General features: G+C 45.5%; 1 protein-coding gene across 1 annotated transcript in view; it reads left to right on the forward strand.

The window, feature by feature from the left end:
* Nucleotides 1-6,532: 6,532 nt before the first annotated feature.
* The window catches only part of SDHB (succinate dehydrogenase complex iron sulfur subunit B), a 36,555-nt gene continuing 23,429 nt past the window's right edge, over nt 6,533-19,658 (forward strand). Inside the window, exons 1-2 of the mRNA XM_081225644.1 lie at nt 6,533-6,759; nt 17,591-17,718. Of these exons, the coding sequence (XP_081081770.1) occupies nt 6,688-6,759; nt 17,591-17,718 (200 nt within the window). The 5' untranslated portion in view covers nt 6,533-6,687. The remainder of the gene's footprint in view (nt 6,760-17,590; nt 17,719-19,658) is intronic.

Raw genomic sequence — 19,658 nt, forward strand, 5'->3', positions numbered from 1 at the left:
AGGCCACTTGCTAAGTCCCAGCAGATGAGCTGACTTCAGCTGTGTGAAACGCAGCCCCATCTGGAATGGGGGTGCCTTGTGACTTTTTTGCTCCGGGAGTTCATAGTGACTGCTCTTGAAATTGGAGAAGTCTGTAGCATATGATTGTCCCCATCCCCCTCAGACAGAATATTTTGAGAAGTCTAATTATACAGTGAGGGTGGAAGGGAGAGGGTTTAGATAAGCCCTTTCTAAGGGCAGGTTGGAAAGGGCTGGTAGGGAGCCCTGGGCAGTTCTGCGAGGCAGGGGTGCCCTCTGCAGGTAAACCAGAGGGGCTGCAACCACTGTGTTCCCATGGGCCTTGGGGGTATGTCCATAGCCCAGCCATCCCCCTAACAGAAGATGCTCACCTCCTCGCTGTGTGACTTCGGGTGAGTTGTTGACCCTCTCTGAGGCTCAGTTGCCTCAACTGTAAGGGACAAAAACCCCTACCTCGTGAAGTTGCTGTAATGATCAGAGAGAGAAAATGCACCCAAACTGCTCTGCAGAGGGGCTGGTACGCAGTAAGTCTTCCAAATGTGGCAGCTCCTACCAGCAAAGGCAGTAGCAGCAACAGCCCCATTACCACTGTCACTGGCATCTTGAACAACAGTAAAGATGACGATGGAGTGATCTAGCAGAGGGAGAAGGGCTTCTCTGAGAGCAAACACAGGCAGGGCTGGGGCAGGGGCTGGAGGAAATCGGGGCCAGGCAGCCCGAAAGCATTTTGATTTACCAACTATGTCTATTCCAATTCTGGGAGACAGTTTTCGCCTCCTCTTCTCCCTAGAGCCCCACAGGGCCGAAATACGCTGCTCCCTGGAAGCAAAATACCCCAGGCAGAGAGCTGAGATATACTTGGAGGAGCCCAGATGTTTGCAAATCTTACAGTGGTGGTGGACCTGCTCACACTGATCCACAGAAGGGACTCTTTCCACAGCTGACGGGAAGGAAGGAGTCCCTTCTGTCTAACTTTGTCTCCTACCGTGACTCAGCCCCCAGCCTCTCTGTAAGGGTGTCCTGCTTTCCCCCTCCCTCCACCTCCCCACCTCCCCCTGCCCCCCATAGATCAGAGGGCTGGACCAGGTGGAGGCCTGGGCTGTGATCACCACCATCCGTTTCCTCCACCATTCCTGCCCACCCAGGCTCACTCCTTCCTTCACTCTGGTCCCTGCAAAAGCACCCAACCCTCTTGATGTATCCTAAAAGGTCTCTAATGCTAACTTCAGGGAAACAAACAGGGGTTAGCAAGACTAAGATAAGATGGAGAAGTTACTGAAAATAAGTAAAGGAAGAGTAGTCTCTGGTCTTCACCAGAACAAAAAGGAACCAGGGTGATTGCTCCCAGTTCCCCTGACTGACGCAGTTCTCTGGTTTTTCTTGGAGAATACTTCCTTTACTTGATGTTTTGTTCATCATGAATTTTTTTTGCATTTTTTAATAGTGCACTAAAATATTACTAATCTTAATGAACCGAGATTTTTGACCATCTTAAATTCCATGCACTCACCTTGCGCTAGTCCTGGCCCAGAGATTAAAGCTGCCTGGGTCTCCACTGGGCTCCCTTCTCCTCAGACAACCCACCCTTAACCCCATCTCTCTTTTCACCTTCTACAAGGAACAGGGACCACTCATCCTTTGTTTTTATTTACTCCTTCCTTCAACCAATATTGACTACATACCTACTACGTGCTAGGTCCCAAGCCAGGCACTTTGGAGACAAAGATGAATTTGTTCATTCATTAAACGTTTTTTGGCCACCTTCTGGGTGCCCGGTCACTGTGCCAGGCTCTGGGGACACAACAGTGAACAAGATAGACATAGTTCTTGACCTCTGGTGTGAGAAGTTCAGACGATAAATATATTCGTAAAGAATTAAAAACAAACTTGCAGATAGCAATAAGTTCTACAAGGAAAATAAAGTGAATAGGCCATGCCCTCAAAATGCCCACAGTCTGGGGAGACAGACATATAAATGGGTAATTGTTAAACCAGGTGTTATGTACATGGATGGCAGATGCAGAGGATGTTTCGATGGAGGTGGACAAGAGGTGATTTCCTAGGGAGGAGAAAGTTGGAGCTGAATCTTAAATGGTGAGGAATTGTCCATGTGGAAAAGGAGGAAATGGCACCCCAGATCCCAATATGGAAGTGAGCAAAGGCTTGGAGGTGAGGAAAAAGGAGGGGAACAGAGCTGGTTTTATCACAGGGAGAGACGAGACAGGAGGGGCCAGTCTGGGAGGCCACTGGGACCCCAGGTGGAAATGCTCAGAAGACGGCTGGAAACGAGAGAGGGTCAGCCAGAGAGATGGAAGACAATGGCCCATTAGTCAAAGGCAAATAAAATTCTGAGTTTTGGATGAGAAGGCCCCTGAGTCCCAGCACAGGGATCTATTGGGGTGGAGTTTTGCTCAGAGACAAAACTCTCCCAGGTTATAAAATCATCAGGTGTTTCCCCCCTAAATTCAACTTTCCTTAGCCCTATGCCTGGAGGGAATCCAGTCTGGTTGCCCTAAATCACAAGACACTCAAAACATAGTTGAGTGTACAAATGCCAATTGATTCTAGGCTTTTTGGTTTTAATTTTTAATTTCCAGCCCTTGGAGAAGAAAGAGGTCCTGAAGCAAGATCCCCACCCATAATTGTTCAGCTTTCTCGTTATCCAAAGACTGAAGTCTGTAAAATGGAGTTAGTTATGCCAACCACAAAAAAAGTTGTTATGAGGACTAAAGGAGACTGCTTATGTAAACACATTTGTGAGTGATGAAGTTCAGAATAAACATAAAGCCTCTAGCTAACCGGCGAAAAGCAGTACTTCACTAGCTAGACAAGTGGAAACAAACCAAATAACGTGGGGTCTTATCACAGACACCTTGGGAAGATATGTCAGGAGCAGGCCATGAAAATCTCTAAGTCCTTCTGTAGCTGTGCCTTTCTGGAATCCCAAAGTTCAGGGCGGAGGTACAGCCGCCCAGGAATTTATTTCTCCATAAATTTGAGCTCCCCAAATCCCCATGAAGCCCAGGAATGACGTGACGGCAGGGCGCGCGGGCCCATTGACACCAAGAGCATCTCCATAAATCAAGGTCTCACTCCCGCTGGCCTCAGACTGCTTTTTCCAAGGTGACTGGACAAAGTAGAAGGGTAGTCACTAACCTAAGAGTGGCATCTGCCTTTGAGAAGAAAGAACCCTGCAAATGCCTACAGGACCAATTCTCTAGAAACACATCCCTCAGAAGGAGAGGTCACTCTTCCTTCATCTCAGAAGGTAATGCACCCAGGAGGATTTCAAGGGAGAGTGATAATCTTCCCATGCATTCATCCAATTTGGGTAGCCCCTTGAGGCAGACTTGGAGGAGCCCTATTCCAGTGCAGGGTCAGCCCCAGTGAAAAGTCAAGGTGACCACAGCCCTGTCACCAGTTACCCCTAGGGCAGCAGCCCAAGGCAGCCCCCCAAGGCAGCCATGTGAATCACAGAATCTTAAATCAGCTGGCACAACACCCTGATGATACAGGCAAGGGAACTATAGGCCAGAGATGGGGAGGGACTAGTCCAAGGTCACACAGTCTCCAGGGGAAGATTCAAGGTTAGACCCAGGGGTCCTGGCTCTTTCTTGTGGCCTCACTACACACCTCCTCTAATGAGGCCACATGGCAGTTCTAGCCCAGGACTCCAGAAACTAAGCCTCATCCACCAATTCATTTGGCCACCTTAATTCCTCCAGTAGCATCTAAATTATGTGAGTGTGGAAGCCAAAGAATATAAAAAGGTGCCTTTCACAAGGGTAGTGGATTAAGAACTACAAACTACTAAGAAAAATAAACAAGCTACAAGGATATATAGTACAATACAGGGAATATACCCAATATTTTATAATAACTATAAATGGAGCATAACCTTTAAATTTTGTGAATCACGTCATACACCTGAAACTTATAAAATATTATACATAAACTGTAACCTCAAGTTTTTTTTTCTTTTCGCCATGCCACGCAGCTTGAAGGATCTCAGTTCCCTGATCAGGGACTGAACCCTGGCCTCCGTAGTGAAAGTGCCAAATCCTAACCACTAGGCCACCAGGGGACTCCCTCAATGTTTTAAAAAGGTGCCTTTCAGGGACTTCCCTGGTAGTCCAGTGGTTAAGACTTCATGCTCCCAATGCAGGGGGCCCAGGTTCGATCCCTGGTCAGGGAACTAGATCCTGCATGCCGCAACTAAAGATCTCCCGTGCGGCAAAGAAGATCCTGCATGCGGCAATGAAGATCCCATGTGCCACAACTAAGACCCAGCAGAGCCAAATAAATCAAAATAAATATTTTAAAAATATATATTAAAAAATTAAAAGGTGCCTTTCTTGGACTTCCCTGGTGGTGCAGTGGTTAAGACTCCACCTGCCAATGCAGGGGACACGGGTTCGAGCGCTGGTCTGGGAAGATCCCACATGCCGTGGAGCAACTAAGCCCGTATGCCACAACTACTGAGCCTGCGCTCTAGAGCCTGCGAGCCACAACTCCTGAAGCCCGCGTGCCTTGAGCTCATACTCTGCAACAAGAGAAGCCACCGCAATAAGAAGCCCGCGCACCACAACGAAGAGTAGCCCCCGCTCGCCACAACTAGAGAAAGCCCTCACGCAGCAACGAAGACCCAGTGCAGCCAAAAATAAAACATAAATAAATAAATTTATTAAATAAATAAATAAAAGAAAAATAAAAACCTGCCTTTCATATGTCAAAAACAAGTGGGCAGAGAAGGAAAAACATCATCCTGGGAAACACAGGTACCTGCAAAGTTAGCTAACTTCATAAACTGTGGGAGGTGATTGAGGAGACCATGTGACTTGGAAGACAGAGGCCACACCTGCCCAAGGTAATCAAGCCCCCAGAGTTGTTACCGATCAGTGTTCTTGGCCTCCTTAATAGAAATTGATAAAAGGCCAGACAAGAAATTCAGGCAAGGCTTTATTGTGGCTCCTGCTACAGCAGGAGGGAGCGAGAACAAGTAACAGGTTCCCTTGCTGGCTCCCTGAGGAGGGGTGAGCTGGGTAGGGGTGTGTCCAGGGGTCAGGCCAGAGGGGTGGTTTAGGGGGTCTGCCCTCCCCTTTGGTGGTGGTATGTGCAGGGGGCATGCGCGGTACCCTGCTTTTGCTCCCGGCTCTTCAGAAGTGGCAGTTGGGTTTTTGGTCTTTTTGTATCTTGTTGTCCATCATTTGCCCAAATTTCACATGAATGCAGTTATTTTTAGTCCCTTATAGTTTCTTTATATTTTTTTGCTCCAGGAGCCATTTGTCCAGGTACAAGCACTGCAGAAAAGGGTCTCAGGTCCCAGGTCCCAGGTCCCAGGTCTGAGATGACCTAAGCAGGGGTCTGGAAAAAGCAGCTGAGATGACTGAAATGGAGCCTTAAAACACAGTCACACAACCTACTGTATAGCACAGGGAACTCTACTCAATGCTCTGCGGTGATCTAAATGGGAAGGAAATCTAAAAAAAGAGTGGATATATATATACGTATAACTGATTCGCTTTGCTGCACAGCAGAAACTAACAACATTGTAAAGCAACTATACTCCAATAAAAAGTAATTTAAAAAAACACACACTCACACACACAACACTTTCATAGGACTGTTGTGGGGATTATGTAAGATGATGGATCATAACGTCTGGTACATAGCAGGTGTTCAAGAAACTGTTTCTGACACTAAATGGCTAAGCCATGAAGGGACTGGTTCCCTTCTCACCCCTCTTTTACAGAACAGAGCTTACTGTATTGCAATTGTCCAGTTGCTTGCCTATTTGAGAGTAAATTCAGTGAGGGCGGCAACCATGCCTGGCTTGTTTACACATTGTAGCACCCCAGCTCCTGGCACATAATAGGTGCTCCATGCAGATTTTTGAACAAACGAAGGAACGAACAATGAATTGAGGGAGGAGATAGATGGGCCCCAGGCTGAACAGTTTCTCCCCTGTGGACAGAAACTCCATAATAGCAGAAACTCCATAAAAACAGGATGATGGAGGAGTTGGGCCCTGACCAGATAAGAGATAAAAGACCACCTATTCCTCATTCTTGGAATCAGGGAGACCTCCTCAACTACACATGTGCAGAAAGGCTCCTTGGGGACTTCCCTGGTGGTGCAGTGGTTGAGAGTCTGCCCGCCGATGCAGGGGACACGGGTTCGTGCCCTGGTGCGGGAAGATCCCACATGCCGCAGAGCGGCTGGGCCCGTGAGCCATGGCCGCTGAGCCTGCGCGTCCGGAGCCTGTGCTCCGCAACGGGAGAGGCCACAACAGTGAGAGGCCCGCGTACCGAAAAAAAAAAAAATCGGGGTAAGACTTGGATCAGATGGCTCCGCCTCATCATGCTCTTTGTCCCACCCCTTTCTACTGCCCTCCCTCTCAGACTCCGCCCCCTTCCTGAAGAAGGTCACCTTCCAACGCGGGAAGCCAAGTGGGCATGCGCTGAGTCTACCGCAACTGCGCACGCTCTTGTTGGCTTTCTCCTCCTTCCCTCCTCCCCCTCGGAAAACCGGAAGCCGCCTCCCACTCGGTGGCTCCTGCGCGGCTAGCGGGTCCTCGGTGGATCCTGGCTCGGTGCCGCGGTGCTCGGCGGGACGCCGGCGGAGAGTGACATCGGGGTTAAGGGGTGGGGCTCGACGTCAGGATCCAAGATGGCGGCGGTGGTCGCAGTCTCCTTGAGGCGCCGGTTCCCGGCCACAACCCTTGGCAGGGCCTGCCTGCAGGTGAGTTTCGGCTCTGGGGTGGGAAGGGCAGGGATGAAAGTCACGGAGATGGCTTGCCGTTGAGGGGGCGGCGGAGGAGATTGAAGGGAGCACAGGGCCAGGCCTCAGGGAGGAGGATACCAGCTCCCGCTTGCTCAGGGCTCTGATTTTGGACGGGAGCATCCCTGCTGGTTATCGTTCTAAAACCTCTCTGCAGCCTGTGAGTTGGTCTGGGCGGAGAGGAGTTTTTTAGACATAGGAATAAAAAAGAAGTTCAGAGAGGGGACTTGAATTGCCCAAGGTCACATGGCGAGCGAGTGACGACTGACTTGGAAGCAGAATTCCAGTCCAGACATTTGAACGCCGAGCCCTTTTTCTGCCACCAAACCATCCCCTCTGAGAAACACAGAACCGCCGAAGCGTGAAGGATGGGACTGGGAGGCGAGGCGCTCCTCCGGGGTGCAAGGTTGAGGGCTCAGTAAAGAGGGGAAGGGAGAAACGGAGGAAAATCCACTCAGCCCCCTGAGGATCTGGGGTCCTTAAAGCAGCGTCATCCTCTCGTATCATAATACCGCCAGAGTTTGGGCTTGGATCACAGGTACAGAGCTTGGCGCTGCTCTTATTTATATTATTCCGGGTGCATTGATACGTTTTCTCCACGCCGCTTGTATTGTCAGGAAACTGCACACTTCTGATCTACATTCTAAATGGGAACAGGTAGAAGGGGAAGGGAAACTGCCATTGCAATCTGTGTATATCAGGGACTGAGGTATTACAAATCCCTTTCAAATCTTTTTTCCTCCTCTGGGCTCCTGAAAAAACCCTGTAAGGTGGGTGAGCAGGAATTCTAACCTCCTTTTTAGAGATTTGAAAACTGAGGCCCCAGAAAGGTTTTTTTTACTTGCTCAAAAATATCACAGCCAAGAACCAGTTGATCCAGAACCTAAACTCAGTGTTTTGAACATAATGTGTGAAAAACTCCTAGCACAGATCTGGGCACGTGGTAGGTGTACAAGAAATATTCGGTCCTCTCCTCTTCTTGCACTCCCATGAGAATACGTCTCATCTTAAGTAACTGCTCTGGCTGCACAGCACAGTGCATATGGCCCATCTTCTAATGCTAAATCTTTCCAATATGCTATACGTGAACTTAGACAAGTCATTTTACAGTCTTTCTGAGAAGGAGGGATGAGAAAGAGGACTGCCTACCAGAGCCTCAAGCTGGTGCTCTCTGAACATTAAATTGGTGATTGATAATGACATTTTTACCAGTTCCTTTTATAGCTGCTGAGCAAGCAATTAAGTTGTGAGAGCCCCACCAATGAGAGTGAGTTCTAAAGCTCAGGTCCCTCTTCCAAGCGTGAATTGTAGAAAAGGCTGGTTTCATAGGTCAGTGTTGTAATTCCAAGTGAGGCCATTGTAGGGCCTCCTGAGGGCAGAGAAAATAGAAGATTCCCCCACACATGCACCCCCTTGTAGGATTATGCATTCAGACCCACAAAAGCCACCTAAAAAAGTAATGAGCGTGGTGTGTTAGCTCTGGGTACAGTCAGGTTCCTAGGAGTCTAGGACACAGTAGGATTTTCTTCTGAATTCCTTTTATTTAGTTTGCACCGCTGAACCACAGTTCTGCCTGTAAGTATTTAACTGTAATGTATGAACTGTTGTTTGTGTTGTTACCTCATTTCTTCGTCTAGACTCTGTATTCCTTGAAGGCAATTACCACCTACTTTCAGTTGTGTATATCATTGCTCCTAGCACTGGCAGGGCTTAGGATACCTATCTGCCAATCAGAATAATACAAGAACTGATACGGTTGCCAATACTGAAAAGCAGAACTTACTTTCTGAGCCATGCTAGAAACTTGGCCCTCTAGTTAATCCTATGAGGTAGATTTTAATACTCCCAACCTTCTTACAAAAGAGGAAATAAAATCAGAAAGGTTAAGTAATTTGCCAAAGAACATCCAGCTACTAAGTGGTAGAGCTTGGATGTGGACCCATGCCACTCAGACATCTAGCTCCAAGCCTGCTCCTTAAGGAAGCTTTCCTAGGGACATAACAAGCTGCCTTCAGCATGATCCAGAATTCACCCTTCTCATCCTCCGTCCGGTTTCAGTCCAGTTGTTGATGATCTTGCTTCTTCCCATAAATTATAAACTGTGGGTTTCATCTTATCCAAGATTTCCTACAAAGGTGCGCTAAGCCTTGAATACTCACTAGTTTTGTAGATTGAGGTAGAAATGCTTTTGAAGGACCGCCCCCCACACCGCCACCTTGGTCATGGGTTTGTGGTATAAATTTCTGGACAGGCTACAAAGAAAAAAAACCTCAAATTTTTGCCCACCTCCCCACTTCCTCCTGTATATCCTCCTTTTCTGCCTGTTGCTGTGGGACAGTCGGCAACACTCCAGGGGCTGCCCTTCCCTCGTGCTCTCTGTCCCACTGCTTATTCAAAGATAGCTCTCCAGGGCTTCCCTGGCAGCTCAGTGGTTAAGAATCTCCTGCCAATGCAAGGGACATGGGTTCGAGCCCTGGCCCGGGAAGATCCCATATGCCGTGGAGCAGCTAAGCCCGTGCACCACAACTACTGAGCCCACGTGCCACAACTACTGAAGCCTGCACGCCTAGAGCCCATGCTCTGCAGCAAGAGAAGCCACGACAGTGAGAAGTCCGTGCACTGCAATGAAGAGTAGCCCCAGCTCACTGCAACTGGAGAAAGCCCACGCGCAGCAACGAAGACCCAACACAGCCAAAAATGGAAAATTAAATAAATAAATAAATAAATAAATTTATTTAAAAAAAAAAAAAAGATAGCTCTCCATGACAATTCCCTGGCAGTCCAGCAGTTAAGACTCCACGCTTCCATTGCAGGGGTCATGGGTTCAATCCCTGGTTAGGGAACTAAAACCCCGCAAGATTCGTATGGGAAAAAAAAAAGAGGCAAAGATAGCTCTCCAGAAAGTCTCCCCTTTCCCCTGCCTTATCAGGTTTTCCTTCTCTGCTGGATCGGCAGCAGCAGCACACAAGCATGGTGTAATTTCTTCCGTCTTAAAAAAAAAAAAAAAAAAAAAAACGGATCCAGCCACCACCCCAGTTCTCCACTCATCTTTATAGAAAAATGTCTCAAGACGTGTCTGAACTCGCTGACCACAGTTCATCTCCCCACATCTTCCCATGAACCTATTCCAGTCAGACTTTTCACGCTTAGCACTTCACGGAAAGTACTTGGGTCAGGGTCACCAGTGACCTTGGCTTTGTTAAATCCAACGTCAGTCCTCAGTTCTCATGGTACTTTGCTCTCTGAAGCATATTGTTCACTCCCTCCTCAAAACACTTTTTTTGGCCTGACTCCCAGGACATCCCAGGCTTCAGGTTTTCCCCCTTGCACATTGGCAGTTCTTTCTGTCTCCCTTTGCTGATTTCTCCTTTTTTGCCCCAAACTCTAAATGCTGTGGCTCAGTCCTTAGGCCTCATCTTTGTAGACACTCCTTTGGGCTTTAGATACCTCCTAAATTTATGTCTCCAGCCCAGACTTCACCCCAGATCTTCAGATTCAGATGGCCACCCAACTATATTCTCAAAATCTCCTCATGGATATTTACTAAACTTTGCTTGCCTAAAACCAAACTCCTGCCACACACACCAACTTTCCCTCCCATCGCAGTTGATGGCAACTTCATCCTTCACGTGGCTTGGGCCAAACACTTTGGAGTCATCCTTGCTCTTTGCCTCACTCCCAATCTGTAAGCAAATTTGTCAGTTCCTTCTTTTTTTTTTTTTTTTTTTTTTTTTTTTTTTTTTTTTTTGCGGTATGCGGGCCTCTCACTGTTGTGGCCTCTCCCGTTGCGGAGCACAGGCTCCGGACGTGCAGGCTCAGCGTCCATGGCTCACGGGCCTAGCCGCTCCGCGGCATGTGGGATCTTCCCGGACCGGGGCACGAACCCGTGTCCCCTGCATCGGCAGGCGGACTCTCAACCACTGCGCCACCAGGGAAGCCCTGTCAGTTCCTTCTTAAAGTGTATTTAAAAACTAACCGCTTTTCACCATTTCCACAGCCACCAGCCTCGTTCAAGCCATCATCATCTCAGCTGATTATCGCAGTTACTTCCTGCTTTTCTTGCTTTCATCTTTGCACCTCTACAGTTGGTTCTCAAAACAGGAGGCAACATGATCCTTTCAAAACTTGTCTTTGTCACTCCTCTGCTCAAAAACTTCCAGTAGTTCCCCATATTACTCGGGGTAGAAGCAAAAGTCCTTCCAAGGCCTGCGTGGTCCGGTTCTCCCATCAACATCCTGATTTCCGCTCCTGTTCCTGTCCCTCTCACTCAAGCCATTCTCAGCTACCACCGGCGCCTCGTTTCTCCTCAAACACATTCCCACCTGAAGATCTTTGTGCTCCGTGCTCCCTCTGCCTTCTGCGCTCTTCCCCTAGATTTATGTGTGGCTTGCTTACTCACCTCCTTCGGGTCTTTGCTCAAGTGTCAGCTTTTCAGTGAAGTCTTCCCCGGCCACCCCATTTAGAGTTGTCTCCAGGATCCCTATTCCCCTTCTATCCCTCCCTCCACCCCCATCATGGCATTTATCACCACCTGCCAAACTATAGGTTTTATTTGTGTGCGTCTCCTCCAATCACTGTGTAAGCTGCACAGGACTGGGATGTATGTCTGTTTGGTCCTTGATTCCCCCAAAGCCCAGAACAGTCCCTGGAGCATAGTAGTTGAACAAATAAGTGAATGACTATATCTGGACCAACTACCGCCTAAAATCTTGCTGATTGTATAAGTAGAGTAAAAACTTTTGCTCTATGGATCTTTTGGGGGAGAGGAATTATCTTTTTGTGCTGTTCTGTTTGGGATGTGCATTTTCACCACTATATAGCAGCTAAAAGGTTGGACTTTGGAGTCAGATGACCTATGTTTGAATCCTGGCTCTTTTGTTATATGACCTTATTCTCATTTTTTAATTAAGAATAAAAAACTTTCCTCGTAGAGATGTTGTAAAGATTAGATATAATTTAGTACGACATCTGGCACGTGGTAAGGGCTGAGCGATGAAAGCTGTCGTTATTACTTCTACTACATAAACCTACAGAACAAATTTTTAGATTTCTTTGTTTGGGGAATGTTTTTTTAATCACAGCTCCCATAATCCTGTGGATTAACTCTTAGTTCAGCCCTCAAGTTGAACAAAGTTCCATCACTTTTAGAACCACAACCTGCCCTGGCCATTTTGATTTCAGTATCTTCTCTCTTCGTTCCTGTTAGCCCCCCCTTACCCCACCAAATGTTGTATAAAATACGTTGTATAAAAAACTCAAAATGAATTTAAATTAGTTGTTTTGGAAAAAAATTAGTGACACTTTGGGGTACCCCAAAACTTATGTTGGGCTTTATCGCCTTCAGATACTCTGTTGTGTGGTTTTTTTGTTTGTTTTATTATTATTATTATTTTTTTGACTGCATTGGGTCTTCGTTGCTGAACGCAGGCTTCCTCTAGTTCTGGCAAGCGGGGGCTACTCTTTGTAGCGGTGTGCGGACTTCTCAGGGCTTCTCATTGCGGTGGCTTCTCTTGTTGCAGAGCACGGGCTCTAGGCGCACGGGCTTGTTGTGGCTCGTGGACTCAGTAGTTATGGCTTGCAGGCTCTAGAGCACGGGCTCAGTAGTTGTGGCTCACGGGCTTAGTTGTTCTGCGGCATGTGGGATCGTCCCAGACCAGGGCTCGAACCTGTGTCCCCAGCATTGGCAGGCAGATTCTTAACCACTGCGCCACCAGGGAAGTCCCTGTATTATTATTTTTTCATTTTATTTTTATTTTTTTATTTTTATTTTTTTTTGCACTACGAGGGCCTCTCACTGTTGTGGCCTCTCCCGTTGCGGAGCACAGGCTCCGGACGCGCAGGCTCAGCGGCCATGGCTCACGGGCCCAGCCACTCCGCGGCATGTGGGATCCTCCTGGACCGGGGCACGAACCCGTGTCCCCTGCATCGACAGGCGGACTCAATCACTGCGCCACCAGGGAAGCCCCCCTGTATATTTTTTAAAGTCATTTTATCCCTTTCTCCCTACTACCTGTCTCAGGCATAGCAGTCTCCCACTCTGGGAAACAATTTAGCAGTTTCTTAAAAAGTTAAACATATAACTACCATACAACCCAGCAATTACACTCCTGGGCATTTATCCTAGAGAAATGGAGACTTATGTTCACACAGAAACTTGTCCACAAACGTTCATTAAACTTTATTCATAATAGCCCCAAACCTGGAAACAACCTGCATATCCTTCAGTGGGTGAATGGCTTAACAAACTGAGGTGCATCAGACCATGGAACACTACTCGGTAATAAAAAGAAATGACTGTTGAGGCACACAACTTGGCTGAGTCTCTAGAGAGTTATGCTGAATGGAAAAAAAAGCCAGTCTCCCAAAATTACATATGAGATGATTACATTATATAACATTCTTAAAATGACAAAATTACAGAAATGTAACAGATTAGTGATTGCTAGGGGTGAAGGAGTAGGAATGGGAGGCCTGAGGGGCATGGCTGTGGCTGTAAAAGAGCGGATCTTTGTGGGGGTGGAAATAATGTCCTGTACCTGGACTATATCATTGGTAATATTCTGGTTATGATACTGTGCTGTAGTTTTGTTGTATAGTGTTACCACTGGGGGAAATTGAGTGAAGAGTACACGGGATCTCAGTATTATTATAAATGCATGTGATTCTACAGCTATTTCCAAATGAAAAGTGTAATTTAAAAAACTAACAATCTAGGGGCTTCCCTGGTGGCGCAGTGGTTGGGAGTCTGCCTGCCGATGCAGGGGACACGGGTTCGTGCCCTGGTCCGGGAAGATCCCACATGCCATGGAGTGGCTGGGCCCGTGAGCCGTGGCCGCTGAGCCTGCGCGTCCAGAGCCTGTGCTCCGCAACGGGAGAGGCCACAGCAGTGAGAGGCCCGCGTACCGAAAAAAAAAAAAAAAAAAACTAACAATCTATGGATATATGCAACAACATGAATGAATCTCAGAGCATCATGTTGAGCGAAAGAAGCTAGACTCAAGTTGTATTATCTCATGGCATGTATATGAAATTCTATAAGAGGCAAATTTGTAGTGATAGAAAGCCGATCAGTTGCCAGGGGTAGGGAGAGGGTGCTGACTGCAAAGGAACACTAGAGAACTTTCTGAATGGAAATATTCTGTCATAATTGTGGTAGAAGTTATACAACTTTATCAAAACTCATCAAATTATACACTTAAAATTAGTGTATTTTATTGTAATGAATATACCTCATTAAATCTAACAAAAACAAAAAAGGGTGTGTTAAGCAAGCAAAAGGCCGCTGGAGCTAACATCTTCAAGAGGGAATTCCCTGGTGGTCCAGTGGTTAGGACTCCGCGCTTTCACTGCCGAGGTTGCAGGTTCCGGGCAACTAAGATCCCGAAAGCCATGCGGCGCAACCAGAAAATAATAATAATAATATCTTCAGGAATCTTTTCACTTCCTCCACTTCCTCTTAAACACCACAAGGTGGCATTAGCCAAACGTTCCTGTCATTTCACAGTGGAGTCCCTAGTGAAAAGTGTTCATTTGTAGAAATGACTCCTTTTATTAATGATCTTAGCCAGCTTGGTGATAAGATAAAATACAGCTTTCATCCTCACCTTCACTTTCATTTTCTTCATACATTTTCTTCTTTTATACTGAGAGCTGATATTTTCAGCTTCATTTAATTTGGGGCAGTTTTTGCCAGCAAGTAATAAACTCCATTGCATTTCTTGTAATTACTCAGTTAACCTTAAGAGTTTTTACTTTCTTTAACAGTGTGTAAGAGGATTAGCTGGGGCTTCCCTGGTGGCGCAGTGGTTGAGAGTCCGCCTGCCGATGCAGGGGACACGGGTTCGTGCCCCGGTCTGGGAAGATCCCATATGCCGGGGAGCGGCTAGGCCCGTCAGCCATGCCGCTGAGCCTGCGCGTCCGGAGCCTGTGCTCCACGACGGGAGAGGCCACAACAGTGAGAGGCCTGCGTACCGCAAAAAAAAAAAAGAGAGAGAGAATTAGCTAGCCTGGAATACCATCTGAATATTTCAATCTTCAACTTATAAGTGCTCTTTGGACTGGCAGGATCCCTCATCACCGTAGTAGAAGCTCAGCAGGACTTGTTGAGACCTTGTTTCATCTGCCTAAATGCAAAAGGGCTTCAAGGACTATGGGATGGGGACAGCTTAGCATTACAGTTAAGTCCCCTACATATAAACAAGTTCCATTCTGAGAGTGTGTTCGTAAGTCCGGTTTGTTCGTAAGTCCAACAAAGTTAGCCTAGGTACCCAACTAACACAATCGGCTATATAGTACTGTACTGTAATAGGTTTGTAATACTTTTCACACAAATAATACATAAAAAACAAACACAAAAGATGAAGACATTTTTAATCTTACAGTACAGTACCTTAAAAGTACAGTAGTACAGTATAACAGCTGGCATACAGGGGCTGGCATCGAGTGAACAGGCAAGAAGAATTACTGATGGGAGGAGGTGGGAGATGGTTCTTTGCTGGAACCAGATGCACGTTCGCACCTTTGAAAGTTCGCAACTTGAAGGTTCTTATGTAGGGGACTTACTGTATACAGTAAGTGGTTAGGACTCCGCGCTTTCACTGCCAAGGACCGGCATTCAATCCCTAGTCGGGGAACTAAGATCCCACAAGCCACACAGCGCAGCCAGAAAATAAAGTAAAAAAATAAAATTGTATTAAAATTTTTTAATTAAATTTAAAAAATTGTTAAACTGAGTAATGCACATTACCCTCCCTAACATGGATGAGCCTTATCCAATCAACTGAAGGCCTCAGTAGAACAAAAGGCTGACCCTCCTTCGAATAAGAGGAAGTTCCTCCTGCCTGACTGCTTTCAAACTAAGACATTGATTTTTTTTCTTGCCTTTGGACTTGAAATAACGACTCTTCCTGGGTCTTGAGCCTGCTGGCCTTCGGACTAGAACTATACCATTAGCTCTCCAGCTTGCCAACTGCAGATCTTGAGACTTGTTATCCCCTGTAATCACGTGAGCCAATTCCTTATAATAAATCTCTTTTCATATATGTGTATATATATGTACACACCATTGGTTCTGTTTCTCTGGAGAACCCTAACTAATACACCTGCCCTTAAGGAGTTAAGATGTAAAGAGAAGAAAACAGCACCAAGAAGAGACCTGAGAATATTCACAAATGAATAGTACAGTGTTTAGGAACATGGGTTCTGGAGACAGACAGGCAGACCTGGGTCCCAATCCTGGCTCCACTCACCAGCTCTGTAATCATGGGCCCATCACTTGATCTCTGAGCCTCATTTTTCTCGTCTTTAAAATGAAGATTCAGTGGAGTAATTAATATAAAGCATTTAATTCGGTGCCAGGCAATAATAAATAGTGGTTTTTTAAATGAGTATAAACTTAAATATAAAACTTTTTTTTGAGCAACAGCACCCTTTTTGCAAATATGTTTTTGTGGGGAGGCTGTTCTGGTTGAAGGAGTGACCACCCTCTTAACCTTATCCTATCCCAGCAGCCCTTGGGTGGCACTCTGGGATTCCTTGGCTCGCTGTGTGAAACCCACTGGCAGAGACTGTAAGTGCCCAGGAGATGGAACAGAATCATCAGAGAGAGCAGGTCTCAGCTGTTTGTTAGTTCCCTAAATTTATTTTAAGATACAATATTCTTTATCTTGTTTCCTGCCATAATGCTATGGATGGAATGTTTGTGTTCCTCCAAAATTCATATGTGGAAGCCCTAATCCCCACTGTGGTGGTATTTGAAAATGGGGCCTTTGAGAGGGAATTAGGGTTAAATTAGGTCATGAGGGTAGGACCTGTATGATGGGATTAATGCCTTTATAAAAAGAGGAAAAGACATGAGATCTCTTTCCAACATGTGAAGATAGGCAGGAATGTAGCTCTCTGCAAACCAAGAAGGTCCTCACTAGACATCAAATCTGCTGACACCTTGATCTTGGGCTTCCCAGCCTCCAGAACTGTGAGAAGTAAATGATTGTTGTTTAAGCCACCCAGTCTTTGGTATTTTTTTTACAATGGCCCAGACTAAGACACCTAATCTAAAAACACCAGCATCTCATTTTGACAACTGCAGTGGCTTTCTAACTGGTTTCCCCAGATGTCATGTGACAATTCTTCCTTTGTAAGCCAGTGATGTTCTTCTCAAAAATAAAAATGATTGTGTCACCCACCTGATAAATTTTTATTAGCTTCCTATTGCTCTTAGGATAAAATCAAAACTTACAAGTCTTTCTTAACTTCCTTGAGTCTGCCACTCTTCCATCCCTTGTCAAGTCACCCTGCTTTACAGTGGACTTCTCTCGGTCCTCACAGGTGCCTGTGCTCTCCCCCACCCGGGCCTCTACATGTGTTGTTCCTAGGTTTATAACACCCTGTTCTCCTTCCCCTTCATCCCTATACATCAAGCCTCAGCTTAAATATCATTTATAGAGCCTTCCCCGACCACTTAGACTAGTGCAAGTCTGCTGCATTCTTTCCTCTCTTTATTGTGAATATTTCATTTCTCTTCTTGCTCATTACAAAGTAGATTCTATAAGGGCAAAGGCTATGTCTGTTTTGTTAAGCACCATTTTACCAGCCCCCAGCACCATGTCTGGCATATTACAGGTACTTAGTATTGTGTGTTGGATATTGGATGACTGCCTATCCCAAGAAGACTGTGTCAGTAATGTGTGGGTTTGTATCCAGTATTGCAATTTATAGTGGCAACTAAATTGAAGGATTTATCTTGCATTTTTAATGATTTTTTTTTCCTTCTTATGAACTTTTTAAATTTCAGGCCTGCCGTGGGGCCCAGACAGCTGCAGCTACAGCTCCCCGAATCAAGAAATTTGCCATCTATCGATGGGACCCAGACAAGACTGGAGATAAACCTCATATGCAAACTTACGAAATTGATTTGAATAAGTGAGTATCTCTGTGAAAGCTAGGTATTTGATAAATGAAGGTGAGCTCTTGATCTATTTCAGGGACATGGTTTTCCTATCCTTGGAAGGTTTAAAAACAGATTATCCAATGGCTCTGGAATTTATCATCTATTTTTAAAACAACAAGGTAGATACCTGATTCAAAAACAATACCAAGAAGAACAACTTTTACAAAATTCGTTTCCTTCCTGCAAATCAAAGTATAACAGTTTCTAGGAATACTGACAGAGATGGCATTATGCATAGTATCTGAAGTCATTAACACATTAGCAATTTAAAAATACTCAGTGTTTTTATGTTAATTTATGTATATGGACCTATGTATTCTATAATAATGATAAGCACTGTAAACTTGGCTGGAATGGAGATAGGCCAAGATAGGGGTGTAGTTTAAATATGAAAAATGATCCTTACCTATGGATTAGCTTTCTGTTTCTGTCGTAATAATTGCCTCAGACTTAGTGGCTTAAAACAACATAGATTTATTATCTTATAGTTCTGTAGGTTAGAAGTCTGGTAACGGTTTCGTGACTAAAATCAAGGTGTCAGCAGGCTGTGTTCCTTTCTGGAGACTAGAGAATCCGTTTTCTGCTCTTTTGAGCTGTTGGCAGAATTCAGTTCCTTATGGTTGTAAGACCGAGGTCCCTGTTTTCTTGTTGGCTAAAAGCTGAGAGCCATTCCCAGTTTTTAGAGAAACTGCATTCCTTGGCTCATAGTCCACATCTTCAAAGCCAGCAGCAGCACAATGAGTCCTTCACATTACCACTCCTGAACCACTCCTCTTCCATCTTTAAAGAATCTCCACAGGTAGCCAAAAGGAAAGAAGAATCTAGTGGGCTGGGCTCTAGCTTCCCACCACTCCACACCTCCACCTCCCAAGTAGAACCAGCGCTGTTCTGTTTTATGATCTGTTTTATTTGTAAACGAATTCAGTATTTCTTTTGAACAGAAGCTTCCATGGCACCAAAAAAATTTTTTGAAAACCACAGGTACTTTAAATGCTTTTTAAAACTCTATCAACACACAAACTCTTTTTTTTTTTTTTTTTTCGTGTACGCGGGCCTCTCACTGTTGTGGCCTCTCCCGTTGCGGAGCACAGGCTCCAGACGCACAGGCTCAGCGGCCATGGCTCATGGGCCCAGCCGCTCCGCGGCATGTGGGATCTTCCCGGACCGGGGCACAAACCCGTGTCCCCTGCATCGGCAGGCGGACTCTCAACCACTGCGCCACCAGGGAAGCCCACACGCAAACTCTTTTAATAAGATAGAGTTAATTAATATATAATCTTCTCAGACAAAATTATCAAATATTCAGCAACCAAAAATTATTAATAAAATTCAAAGAAAGGGAAATTGTACAGGCCACATTTTCTGACCATAATACAATAAAACTAAAAATTCATATTAAGAACAAAAAAAACCTAATTACTTGGAAATTTAAAGCACTCTTTTAAATAACTACTTGATTAAGGAATAATAAAAATATTATTATCAGATACTTAGAAAATAAAAACATTGCAAATTAAAACTACAGAATGTGATTAAAACTGGACGAGTTAAATTCATAACTCTGTTCTTAACGATAAAATTTAAAGAGTGATTGCGTTTACTTCCAGTAATGGCAGAATAGTTTCCCTCATACTAACCTTTCAACAAATAATAACTGTACACTCTGGTTTATAAGATAAATATAAGAAGCAATGACCTGAAGGCACAGGAGAGTGACCAAAGCAGGCAGACACTGGAAGGGAGTTGACACTTGGAAGTATAGAGTGTTGCTTGGATAAATAAACTGTTTTTGCATGTTTTTTTTACCTGAGGGCAAGCCCCGGTTGATGTGGAAGTGCAAGGGCTAAAACTCGATTTAAAAAAAATCAGTCTAGGGACTTCCTGGTGGTGCAGTGGTTAAGAATCCGCCTGC

This window comes from Mesoplodon bidens, assembly GCF_964165515.1.
Source record: "Mesoplodon bidens genome assembly, chromosome: 2".
Classification (NCBI taxonomy): Eukaryota; Metazoa; Chordata; class Mammalia; order Artiodactyla; family Ziphiidae; genus Mesoplodon; species Mesoplodon bidens.